Source organism: Malaclemys terrapin, chromosome 1, assembly GCF_027887155.1.
Source record: "Malaclemys terrapin pileata isolate rMalTer1 chromosome 1, rMalTer1.hap1, whole genome shotgun sequence".
Taxonomy (NCBI): domain Eukaryota; kingdom Metazoa; phylum Chordata; order Testudines; family Emydidae; genus Malaclemys; species Malaclemys terrapin.
This window is the reverse complement of record NC_071505.1, coordinates 214857214-214870792: the sequence shown is the minus strand read 5'-3', so window position 1 is coordinate 214870792 and position 13579 is coordinate 214857214. Positions and strand designations below refer to the sequence as shown.

At 41.9% G+C, this 13579-nt stretch overlaps 1 protein-coding gene across 6 annotated transcripts in view; it reads right to left on the bottom strand.

The window, feature by feature from the left end:
* PHKA2 (phosphorylase kinase regulatory subunit alpha 2) overlaps nucleotides 1–13579 on the bottom strand; it is a 73393-nt gene that overhangs the window by 33629 nt on the left and 26185 nt on the right. For all 6 annotated transcript variants that reach the window (XM_054006690.1, XM_054006681.1, XM_054006705.1 and 3 more), the window contains 8 exons: nucleotides 12226–12360; nucleotides 7551–7660; nucleotides 6352–6496; nucleotides 5623–5701; nucleotides 4462–4631; nucleotides 3641–3814; nucleotides 2317–2405; nucleotides 976–1109 (listed from right to left, as the gene is read on the bottom strand). In XM_054006690.1, the coding sequence (XP_053862665.1) occupies nucleotides 976–1109; nucleotides 2317–2405; nucleotides 3641–3814; nucleotides 4462–4631; nucleotides 5623–5701; nucleotides 6352–6496; nucleotides 7551–7660; nucleotides 12226–12360 (1036 nt within the window). The remainder of the gene's footprint in view (nucleotides 1–975; nucleotides 1110–2316; nucleotides 2406–3640; nucleotides 3815–4461; nucleotides 4632–5622; nucleotides 5702–6351; nucleotides 6497–7550; nucleotides 7661–12225; nucleotides 12361–13579) is intronic.

The window sequence follows — 13579 nt, the reverse complement described above, 5'->3', positions numbered from 1 at the left end:
CAGTGCATCAAAGGGGGCTTGCCTTTGGAAAGATGATGTTGCTGTGATATTGGCCCAACACCGTGGAAATGTGGTGGGTTGATATAAAGGGCAAGGGAGAAAAATGAGGCTGCTAGACATATGCTCAGAAAGATCCCAGAGCCAAGAAAGGCCCTGCTGTGAGAAGCAAAACACAGAAGTATACAAAAGATCATGTGTGCTATTAAGAAAACCAAGCATTGGGTGAAGTGTCCCCCACCCTTAAGCTAACTCTCTGCCAATATCCTGTAGTGTTTCTTCAACATAAAAAAAAAACCAAAATTAGTATGTATTAGTAAATACACTCTTACAAAACTGCTGTTGGATTAAATTTGTGTTCTGTTCTCATCAATCCTGTTTAGTTACTGCGCTATTTTACTATGTTTAGCAGCTCCAATTAGACATTCCCAAGAGTGTTTTGAGGATTGTTGGATTTTAGCCATTGGGTCACTTTAACATGCAAGAAACAAAGACAAATTCATTAAAACTACATTTGCACTCCATCCAGACAAGCGGTACTCTTTTATATACTGAAAAATAACACAACAAAACAATTTTGCACTAAATGTCCACGTGCCTACCTACCTGTGTATAAAAATTCTACCCCCACTTCTTGTGAACTTATTGGTGTACAATAATATTGTATCATGTACTGTATTTTGCGAATATAGAAGACGTACGTATTTGTTTTCAGTGAGCTTTGTTCCAGGCCTCAAGTGCCAGTGCATTTTTTATGTTAAACAATTCCTCATCAAGTCCTTGTGTTCTTACCTGTCTCACCTAAAATCTGTACATATATGCATTAGTATATGTAAGGTACCTGTAAATATCCCCATAAAAAACAAACTATTAAAGTAGACTGAAATGTTTACAATATCTACGCTTTTGTTTGAGGAACCTGTGATGGAACTTCCAGACAAGCTGAAGAGACAATTCAGAAAACCCTTGATAACTTACTTTATTATATACAAGACGTATAATATATCTGCTTGATCATGTAGAGTTGGGCACTCCTTCAGCTGTTCAACTAACTTCTCACAATCCAAATCACCATGATCATCTTTGGGTAAGTGCAAAACAGCTTCAGGATCCTGATCATCAAAGACAGAAGAGATTAAAAAAAAAATCCCACCAACAAAAGTATGAAAGAGTAAGTAGATGGAACACTAACTCATTAGCTCTGGCTACTCACTGGAGAAGACATAATAATGCACAGTAATGCAATTCCTTATTTGAAATTTAGATACACCATGCAGTTTACATCAAACTACAGTAGAGATGGTGATTAATCGCAGAAAATATAACAGCTAGTATGGAACATTCCCAATACAGTCACAAATACTTTTGGTCCAGTGAGTCAGCAGAGATATTATAATACGAGAAAGATTTTTGGCCAAAGAAACTAGAAATTTTGTAACAGCAGGAAACAAACTATTCTCATCTCTCTCCTGTCATGTGTTATTAACTTTATAAATCAGACGTGCGTGGGCACTGATCTAATAATTTTTTTAAACTAACAAATTTAGTTGAAATCAAGTAAAAGAAGATTTCCCAACAAGTTCTATTGGTTTCTTCACCTGTACTTCTAAATGATGCTTTGCAAGTGAAGATATTGCCATTAGCAATTTTTTAAACAACGTATACAATGAATTGGCAGCAAATTAGTTGAGGGAAAATTGTGGTTAGATGAAAGTGATTCTGTTTAATAAACTGTCGGATGTTGCATGACTAATGTACTCAGGACCATATCCTTTTTCCACGTGCATAAGCGAATACTGGCCTTTGAAGAGAGGAATCCTGCAAGGGGTGGAATCCCATCCTTCCAGGATATGAAACATTTTGCAGCTGACAGTGCACTCTTATAACTGCAGTAGCCTCTGTTGGAGCTATATCTCCATCCTGGTGGGGTTTGGCTGGTAAAGCCACATAGCCACCAGCCAGGCCCTGTCCTTTCACAAATCCCCCTCCCCACACACTGCTGTGAATTGAACTTCTTGGAGAACAGCTCAATGGTGGATGGGGAGTGCATATCACACTAAGTTCCCAATATGCTGTCCCTCCATTGCTCTGGTCTTGCGGCCTATCATCCCTATATGGCTATGAAGAGGGTGGGGCAGGATTTGCCTCTAAAAGATAAGTACAAGTTATTTTACTATGTTTTGCTAATGTAAAAGGAAGCATTTCATTCAATAACATACAATTAACTATAATTTCCAAACAAAAACCACTTTAATGGCCAAAAGTTCATTCCAAATACAATCTTCCAGAACTTGTTGTATAATCATTCCACTAGCTCACCTTCACTTCAAGAGGATGTGGGGAATCAACGAGATTCAGAGATTTCCGGTGAGTGTTCAAAACTTTAGTTGGAAGAGTCATCGAAGCGCCTGAAAAGCAAAACAATCAACATGTAAAGGAAATGCAACATCTAGTAAAAGAATAATACTGAGTGAAAATGTTAGAAACACCTCTAGCAATCAGAATGCAAGAGCCATGCTGTCTGGGACATGGTACACGTAACTTACACACCAAGTTTCAACTCAGGTTTTTATCTTTTCTCATTAAATAGAAACTGATCCAATGTGATTTAATCACATGGTAGCGCCCAAAGGCTCAAGCAGAGTCAGTGCCCCATTGTGCTAGATTCTTTACCAACACCCAGTAAAAGACAGTCTATGCGCCCAAGATCTTACAGTCGAATGATGCAATCTAGCACAACACTTAAGAGTGTGATAAACTTTAAGCACAAGAATAGTCCAACTAAGGCAAGTAGCACAACTCATGTGCTTAAAGTTAAGGATGTGCTTTATTTGACTGGGACCTAAAATGACAAGACAGGTGAAGACGAATGGCAAACACCTGGTTAATTTCACATTGATTTTATTATAGTCTCAGGACAGGCTATTTGTGAAGGACAGGGGATAAGGATAACAGGTTTGTACAATACTATTATTTATATAGGGCCTGATCCAAGGTCCAGTGGAGTCTTTCCATTAACTTCAATGGACACTGGATTTCCATATACATTACATGTCTATTTACAGATGGGTTTAGCTGGTAAATTATCTAATAGCCCTTCAATCTACCCATTATTGTTTATAATGCAGCCCTTTTTTCTATTTGTTTCTTGTAATTCTGGAGTTTATGTACATCGACTGGCATTTTCTGGTGTTAAAGATGTTTCATTTCCCAATGTCCTTACTAAAAAACAAAAGTCTTCAATCCATTTTAAAACAACACAAATGTAAAAAACCCCAATACATCCAATCACATTGTGGGATCCCATTTCCATTGTCTTTATCTGTCTTTTTTTATTGTAGGTTCCACTCAAAAACAGCACCTGCAAATATGAGTACAAAATAAATTTGGCTAGTTGCAACTGATTTAATATTGTCCATTTAGATTAAATGTTTAAGTTCTGTGGCATGTTAATTGCACAGTTACCATGAAATGACATAGGACTATGGGAATAATGAAGCAATCATATTGAAAACAGAGTAACACAGTACCTTGCTACTTTCTAGCAACTGCAATTTACTTGTGTCACCAATTGTCAAAATCTGTTATTTACATTTATCACATTTATCATTCAGTAAGAATTAAAAAAACAGAGAAGACATACATGGAACATCCAAACCCTTTGCCTTGGCCATTATTGACAGTATCTCTCGCATGGAGTGAACAGCACTGAACATATGAGGCTGATTAGCTTCCTTTGAAGTTGGAGGCAGGTAGGACTTATGCACTGTGCTTTGCAGCATATCGTTTATATACTGGTCCAGCTCATCTTGGCTTTCTGGAGAGAGAGAGAGACACAGATAGAAAAGGCTTATTAAAACAAGTGATTGGAAATATTTACATGTGCTTCCTTTTAGAGGCACAGTATCTATTTTCCACTGAAAAATAACAGAAAGGCAAAAAGGACAGAGACCAGAGACAACATAGTGAAGGAACATGGTCAACTTGATATTTTTAATTGAACAACTTGAAAAAAAATCACGTTTCTAATAGGTTTCTCTTTGAAATAGTATTTCCTGGATTTTTCCACCTTAAAATAAATAAAAAAAAGAAAAATAGCAGGGAAGGTGGTTCTCCAGCTGATGTTTAGAAGGGTCTTTTGGCTTGGCCATAGGGCAACACTACCACACATGATCATGCACACACCTAACTTCACTGTCAGTTTTGCTGCTGCTATTACAGGTAAACACCCTCTTATGAGGGCTGGGGAAGAACGTGCACATGAGCTCCCCTCCCAAAGAAATACATGAGTATTGTCACCCTACTAGTGCCTGAGACACACAGCAACTGACCATCAACTGTCAAATGCACATAAACAGTGAAAATAAAGACCTTTTTTCTCCCCTCTAAATTAGGTATTATAGTAAACTTAGGATTTAATTATAACAACAGGACACACAATACTTCCAAGTTAAAGATTGTTACCTTTGTCAAATAAATCATCTGGATACATTTCTAATTCATATCCACTTTCAGGACTATCACAGCCATCATTAGAATCATCGAACAGTTTTCCGTCACAGTCTGGATCCAGGAAGCTCAGATGCGTATAGAACGAGGTGGAAAGAAAATCTGACAGTTTGCCTAGCTTTACCCTGCAAACAGGAAAACATGCAAGAAAGAATTAACATCTTTCCATTTTTATATTGGATTGTGCTTCATTGGACAACCCTGAAAACCCCTTCAAAATCCACCCAGGCCCACTGTCACATCCACATTTGGTAATTAGGCAATAATTGGTACCAGAATAATTGGAAACAAAACAATAAACGTGCCCAGTAAATAATCACAGATCTGGTGGATACTGTTGTACCTATTATTATTTATTTGTATTATCATAGTGCTTAGAGGCCCAAATCAAGGTCACAGCCCCATTGTGCAAGAAGCTGTACATACATATAGTAAGAGATAGAATTTTATCTTTCCGGAGCAGGAATGAATTCCCACAGAATGCTACTTGTTTAATGGAAAAAGGTTTAGCACCACTGAGACCATGGGTTCAGCCTCCTTTGACAAAAATTAAAAGCCACAGGTAGGATGTAAAGCTGATTTAAGGCTCCAAAAGATGCCAATAGTGGGAAACTAGTTTGGAAATAATAAACAAATAAGCATTACTTTTATTTATAACCTAATGGGAAGGGGGGGAGAGAGAGAGAGGGAGTGTACACACTTATGCATACATACACATATATAATGCACCTTTAATTTCAAAAATTTGATACATATTTTAATGAAGATCACTGTTTTTTATACCATGTTTCTGAAAACCCACAAATCCCCAACATCCAATATTGATGCTTAATTAAGATTTAATTTCAAGCCTTGGAAATCTCAAAAGAACAATCTGTTAATAAAAACGATTGATGTTAGATCTGTAGACCTGGTTCTGCTAAGAACTTTACATTGCTGTTATTTGTAGATCCAACCAGTGACTAATTTCCGTGTAACAATTCAGATTGAAATTCACCCCTATGGAGAGGGCTAGCACAAGGCCTATGAACCACTCAGATCTTCAAGACAGGGGGACTTAAATGGGACTTAATTCAAAGAAACAGTGGAATAATTGATTTTGGATAGTGACATTACCTTGCCCCTCCAAAATACCCATCGTCTAATTTTCTTATGGTTGCAAGCACTGCTGGATCAAGGTCAGAGCCATCATCGACTAGAAAAAAACATGAAAATTGTATTTAGTTTGGGAACAAATGTCTATTTAATATTTTTAAATCACTTGACCATTTTAACATGATCAGTTTACTTGTAAGTAACCAAAATAGTTTTGATTTTAAAGTGGATATTGAGTCACTGATTAAGATCCCAATTGAGTTTACACAGCTGTGTGTGATTGAGTCCTTAGCTGAACTGGGGACTAGTTTTAGTGTTTAGGAACATTTTTAAATATGGCCTGCAAGTAGATGAACTAGCTGTCCTCTTCAACGCAAACTAGGGATAGGTTCAAGACGGAGGCCAAGAGTGCTATAAAGGCAGAACACAACTCTAACTTATTCAAAAGCATTGATAACAAGTTTCAAATAGAATTTATATCAAGTGTTTCTTAGACAGAAACAGGATGGGTACAGTGGGGAGATGCAAGGATAGAGAGGAGGGGTAAAAAACCCTTATAATTCCTCATAAATCATCATGTTGCCATTCAAATATGGCAGAAGCCAGAGGAAGTCAAACGTATTCTTAATGTTTAAAATGCAGAGAAACTAATGAAAGACATGCAATCTGCTTGTTCCCAAATTCACCCTCCTACTCCTTCACAATAATAATTTATGCCTGGGATAGTCACAGAGATAAAATCAAATTTACTGAGCATGGTGTGGGTGATGGGAAAAGCGAGGGTTGGTCTTCCAGTCATCCTCCAGCAAGAGGTGAGGTAAGCCAGCTCTGTTCTGAGCATCTCCACAATCATCCGATTGTCTAGAGCCAGGTAGAAGTGGTGATGATCAGTAAACTGGGGAGCAGAAAACATGTAAGTTAAGTCTTTACCAGTGCTTGTATTCTTTCAGTTTTACCCCCTGATACTTGTATTCTTTCAGTTTTTTTTCATTTTCATTCCTTAAGTCATGTATAAAAGCCCTATAGACATTGCTAGGCTGAAAAGGAAACAGCTCTAATTAACCTTGCCTTGCATGGTACTATAATGAAAATTTACTAGCCCAAGTATAAAATCTACTTTCCTGCCCTATACCATACAGACTGGTGATAATGAAAGAAATATTTCATTTGTCCATGAAAAAGAAGTTATGAGGAGAGCCCAGCAAATATGCGGTTATCGGCTTTATATCCACAGATGTGATTATCTGTGGACCATTTCTGCAGATCATGGATGGATGCAGATCCAAATTTTATATCCTTGCAGGGGTCTAATTATGAGCTCTGGGGGCAAGCACAATTTTCCAGGGATGAATTACAGCAATCTATAATAAGGCTGTACTTAGAAGTGTGTAATATTTTATTAAATGAATAAAAAGGACCATTTATTCTAAAATACAGGCTTTTTCTTGCAAACATATATTCAAAAGGACTTTTAAGAGAAAACAGAGAGAATAGATTTCCTTTCTGTAGCACTGCTGGCCATGGTGATGATAGAATGCACAGATCAGATTCCATGCTCCTGGAGGTTTATAATTCTTGACATGATAAAGTGGAACTACACTTTCAACTGAAGTAATTAGTAGAAAGATTTATTAAGCGATCAGCTCTTCAGATAAACTATTTATCTCTCTCTCACTTTTTTTTTTTTTTAAGCAGCCAGAATTGTGGTGAGGGCAGTGATTTTGTACTATTGATCTAGTGTGCTCTTCATAAGCCTATAGGAGCTGGGCTCTGCTTAGAGACAGAAAGGGCTGTATCAACATTACTATTTGGCTGCCATCCAACTTCTATAAAAGAGCAAAGCAAAGTACAGCTGCTTTATCAGTCCTGCTGGACCTAGAGTGGAGTCACAAAGAGAATCACTAGACATTAGGTAAGAGGAAGTTTTCCTATTGGCTTAACATGCTCACCTGAGGGGTAAAAGTAAATATTTGATTCCGTATCACATACAGTTTGGATGTTCCAAGCACACCAATATGTCGGTAAGGCCGGCCACTCAGGTTCATGTTCTTGTTTCGGCCTGTAAAAATGAAAAAGATCTAATCTAATATTTCCTTTTCTTCTCCAAGTATCTACAAGTATTTAAATCCTATTCATAATTTTCTGTTAAACGTGAACATCAAAGCTTCAGTCAAGAACACCTGTTATGTACAATAAGCAGAATTAGAGAATAGCTCCAATTGCTATGGTGTTAGCACCTATCTTAAAAGTTTTCTACGCACCCACTATCATAGGATCTGATCCTATAACACCACAATTCTGATTCTTTAGGAGCTGATTCAAAAGCCTTCTAAAATCAGTGGAAAATCTCCCATGGATGGACTTCAGTGGGCTTTGGATCAACCCCTATAAGAGCTCAGGGCTAGATTTTCAAAAGTACTCAGCAACCAGCTGCTCCCACTGAGTACACAAACTGAGCTCTGAAATCTGGCTCTCAATAGCTTACTGCAATTGCAGTATTTCGCTGTAAAGCATCTGAAGCACTAGAATTTTTTTTTTTAAGTGATGGATCCATGAGAAGATAAGAAAGTTATAGAACATGCAAATGTGACACTTACATTCCCGGTTTCAACTATGTTTTCCTTTTTCAAATTATTTCTGCATCACAATTCTTTGCACTAAAAATTCTGTATTTACAAAAAATAACAACCAAATCAGTCGCATGCCACTGAGGAAGTTATGCAGATGTACACATGGAGGAGAAAATTCCTCAATTTCTTTTAAAATCTGAACAAAAAGGAACACAAGCCCTAAAAAGAGTATAACAAAGACAGGGATCAAACAAGAAATCAGCTGATAAAGCTATGAAGCTGTAGCTGGCATTTCATGCTGATGCTGGCTAGCCAAATGTTTACGGGGTAAAACGCCATATAGATTTGTATGGGAAAACAACACAAGGTATACATGAACAAACACTGATTTGTCAGGAAGTCAAATAAATCCATCTACAGTGAATGACAGGCAGCACTCCAAATGAAACAAGGTACGTTTCAAAAAAATGGAGAAAACCTCATGCTGTATCAAACATCACAAGTAGCTGGCAATCCCGGTCTTTAATATAACAATTTTAATTCTTCTCTTCTGAATTCAACCACTGAATTGAGTGTAGAAGAGAACCCTCTCCTTCACAGCTGTGCCCTCTCCCTTCCCAGGACTGCACATAGCACTTTTTTGTTTTTGCTGAGTCAGACACAAATATAACCAAAGCACATCTGTCATCTTTAGGAAAAAGCAAATCCCAGCTACTCGATGAGAGCTTGACCCTGCAAAGGTCTCGCTGAAGCCATGAGAGTTGCGAGTGATCAGCACTTTGCAGAATTAAGCCCTTAAATTCTGCCTCAGGCACAGATACTGTGTCTACAGTATCCAGCAGATTACACTACCCACACAGAGAAGGAGGACTTCACCCACTTCAATAATTCTACAGAAGCCTTATGTCACCTACAAGGTTTTCCAGTTTCAACAGATGGACTCTCCCTGCTAGACGATTAAATACATTCTTGAGAAGGAAATAAAAGTTATTAAATCCACTGGGCCAGATTCACTTCAGGAGTCCAACTCGTGCAAGCATCTGGATGTGAGGCCCCTAGCATAGCAGCAGAAAGACCACCAGGGTGGGGAGCAGTGACACAAGCCACCCACAACTGCTACCTAGCGTCTGAGAGCCAGCTCAGCCCTATAAACCCACACCACCCTCCAGCTGGAATGAATCCCTATTCTGACATAGTGGTCCCATGAGTGCAGAGGGATACACATGGCCACTCTTCCCTTCATTGCAGGCATTTATCTGGCCCACCACGTGCAGTGACATCAGGGAGGGTATTATTCTTCATTCTAGCCAAGGGACCAAGCTGAAGTCCCTTTTGTACCTTTAAAGTCTTTGGCCTCTGCAGCAGGCAAACATAACCCCCACGCTTTCCCCAAACCGCCCCCATGATGGGAGGGATCGCCACTGCAGAATGAACCAGCAGGTTCTGAACTCAGATCTTCAAATCCTTGGAAGGGAAGGGAGTTGGAAGGAGGGATCACCAGGAGGCCAGAACCATCTTCACAGAGCTCTCAACATGCAGCTCTCAGATAATATGGCTCCACTAGAGGGGATCCTCAAAGCCCATGTACCCCTGGTTTAAGGGCTCCCATGAAAGCGGTTTCTGGAAAGCAAAGGGGACTTTCAGCTGTATTACATTTTTCATTTCAGCTTTCCCAAAGATCATGGGGTTGGAGTGATGCGTGTATTATTAAACACATTACAGACCTTGACCTTCCTTTCCCTGCAGTCCCCATCCCCAGAGTGAGTTCTCTACAAGTCAGGAAGGAGCCGATGATGCCAAAATAGTACATGATTCCCCTTCCACTGAGCAGGGGTAGATCACAGCACAGAGGGAGAATAATCTACAATTGCTGACAAAGCAGTCATTGTTAAAACATCAACAACATTGCTTCAAGTTAGCCTACTCAACCTTCTGCAGACAGAGATGAGAATTAATTTTATCCCTCCCTGCCTCTTTTTCCTCCTAAGCAGTGTGGGTGATTTCTTCATGTAAAATATATACACCTCTACCCCAATATAACGCGATCCTTGGGAGCCAAAAAATCTTGCCGCGTTATAGGTGAAACCGCGTTATATCGAACTTGCTTTGGCCTCAAGCATCTCCGTTATTAATAGTCAGCAAATAACCCCCACCTACTTCCCGCCCCAACTGACCCATCCAACCCCCCCCCGGTCCCTAATCATCCCCAGGATTCCTACGCTGAGCCACGCACCGCACCAGGATAGGCGCTAGGACCTGGGGAGCCGACGCACGGAAGCGCTCACACTTGCTCGACCACATCAGCTGGGGCGAGCCCCGCGGGGGTAGGGCACTGGCCCGGCAGCCGCTGCCCTGTCCGCGGAGTGCGCCCAGCCTGGAGCGGCAGCTGAGCCTGCGAGGGGGAGCAGGGCAGGCAGCCTCGTCCGAGATGCCTGCATGCACCTGGTCCCTGCCCCGTGCCCACGCGGTGCCGGGGGAGGGTGAGCCACCGGTGGGCGGCTCCTGCTGTGCATGCCTGCACTCAGCCCGTCTCTCCTCCTCTGCAGAGCCCCACGCAGCCCGTCTCCGGTGAGGACGCTGCGGCCAGCTGTCTGCCGGGGCGCACGGAGCCCCTGACTGCAGGTAGTGCGGCGCTATGGACCCGAAGAGCCCGCCCGGCGCTGCTGCGAGTGGGGCGCAGCCTGCCAGCTGGGCCCACTGTGTGCCAAGCCCTCCAGCGCCAGGACAGGGGCACCTGCACGGTGCCGTCTAGGACGGGCACCTCTCCCTGCCCTGGATCCGCAACTTCCCCACTTGGACCAGTCTTCCCCAACTTCTCGGCGCCGGCTGGAGCCCGTGTGACGTTCCCCTGCACTGCAGCTCCCCTCCTCAGGCTGCGGCTCCCCCCTGCTCCCTGTCCCCTGACCGCCCCCCGAGACCCTCTGCCCCTTATCCAACCCCTCGGCCAGGCACCCTTAACACACAGTGTGTCAGAGCCAGACACGCTGACGCGCGTCGGAGCCAGACACGCTGACGTGCTGATCCGCCGGAGCACGCAGCCCCGCCCCCCAGAGCGCTGTTTTACTGCGTTATGTCCGAATTTGTGTTATATCGGGTTGCGTTATATCGGGGTAGAGGTGTACTTTATGAGATTTATTTATATCTCTGCTCAAGGCCCAACATCTTAAAACGAGCATCTGAATTTTGGGTTGCTTATCTGGGTCACTGAACACCACCTGAGGTTTCCTCACACACTACTTATAAGCCGGATTCCCAATGGGAATATCAAAAGGGTGGCACTGAATACTGCCCACTATGAATTTCCCTGCCTGTGATGGAGAGGATTTGCCATTCCTGATCCACTCTCATACTGGACTTAACATTGAAAAATAACGTCCATGACGATACCAAGCAAATCTGTGAGCGGTTTGAACCAGGTGAAATATTTGTTTCTGTGCATCTATTATGCTTTACAAAGCGCCCAATCTCTCCTGGAAGGGAGTGTCAAAGGACCCCAAGGTTGAAGTTCAAGGGGATTTAGATGCATAACTTCAGGCTCTTTCCAAAAACCCAGCCTGTGTCTAGAATTAGCCCCTGCAGAGAACCAACTTCTGACAGTCTGTGAAACTCCATTGGAATAGAGCATACAGAAACCACTATGTTGGCCGCCAGCTCACAAAGTGAACATATTCTTCTAATAGATCCCTTACCTAAGGCATCAATTCATATTAGTATATTCATTACTAGTTTTTACTTTAGGTGCTGTATATTTCACCACCACATGCACGCAACATATAAAAAGTTAAAAGGATTCTGGAAGCAAACAAAGAATAAGTAACAACGAGGAGTCCGGTGCCTGAAGAAGTGGGTTTTTTTTACCCACAAAACCTTATGCCCAAATAAATCGGTTAGTCTTTAAGGTGCCACCAGACTCCTTATTGTTTTTGTGGATCCAGACTAACACGGCTACCCCCTGATAAATAAAAAAGAAAGAAATGGGGGCAGGGGAAGTGGAAAAGAAAAAGAAATTAGGTTTCACAACCACCACCATATACTTCTAAATTCCAGCACCTACCAAGCTTGGCATAAAGGTGACTCAGGATCCGTGCTGGCTGCACTCGGATTGGATAGATGTCTGTAATGCTCTGAACAATGATTCCATGGTGTTTCAAGATTTCCTTAATTTCATTTGATTCTGCCAAGACAGTTACTGTACAACAGAAAAGAATAGCTGAATTATTTTAACCAGAATCATTCTCCTTTACTCTGACATCACCCATCATTGCTATTTACCCACCACGTGGGTGTCTAAAAATGCTAAAGGTTGTATTCTTTCTTGATTTGCCAACCCCAGTTATACCACTGGGGGTGCAAGAATGTGCAGAACAGCATTTGGCATTTCATTTCCCCAGATATCTCAGCTTCCCTCCTCCCCACAAGATGTCACTGTAAGACACTGTAGTAAGCCAATTTATCTGTGTCAGTGAGATACGTATGCTATGAACGCTATTTATTATTTCTATAGCAGCAGCACGCAGGCGCCCTATCAGGATCAGAGCCCTGCTGTGATAGGTGCTGTACAAATACAGAGGAAGACCCCACCCCAAGGAATTTACAATCTAAGGCCCTGATCTTGCAGAATGCTCTGTGTGGGGTTTTGCAAATGTGGGTCAGTTTGCTGGGTCGGGATCTAACAATCTAGTACAGACTTGCTAGTTAATACTATTGCATTCATGAATACTGACAAAAAGTGAATTTTAAATTTGCAACCATGAATATCTGTACTGGAAGTGAACACTATGAAGTTTCCTCTAAAGGAACAGAAACAGTCCCAGAAGGAAACACAGTCACTGGTAAGAGAACACTCCTCCCCTAAGGTGTCAGTTTGGATGTGCATGCAGGATCTGTGCAACAATCCCACAGCTAGTTCTGGGGGAGAGCTAAAGCTGTAAACAACAGGCTCTGTGGTATTTGCAGAGATAAACTGGACAGATGGTAGCTAGGGTCACAAACGGCAGGGAGGAAGGAGGGATGAAGGTTGCTCCTGACAATCCAGGCTCCTGACTGCTTCTCAAGGGCTGCACAGATGGGCAGTGGAAGAGCCTTTATCCCTTGATCAGCTTCACACTGCTGTCAGGTATCTGCTACATCCCCCTAATCTCACCTTTCTGGCTGCTACTCCCACTGAGGAAAGGAGCAGGTTCCTGGCAGTGGTACTGGGGCCGCTCAGGGGATAAAGTCTCTGTCCCTGCCTCTCTTGGACATACTTAAGTAGTGGCTGTAAGCCTGGCCTGTCAGCAGCAGAAGCCTGCCTGCCTGCCTGCTACTAGCTAGTTCATCCACAACCTCCAGTAAGTGACTGGGTTTGGGGATTCCCGCATTAGGAAGCCATTAGGATGGTCTTGGGCTCTCCTTCTGCTCCCACCACA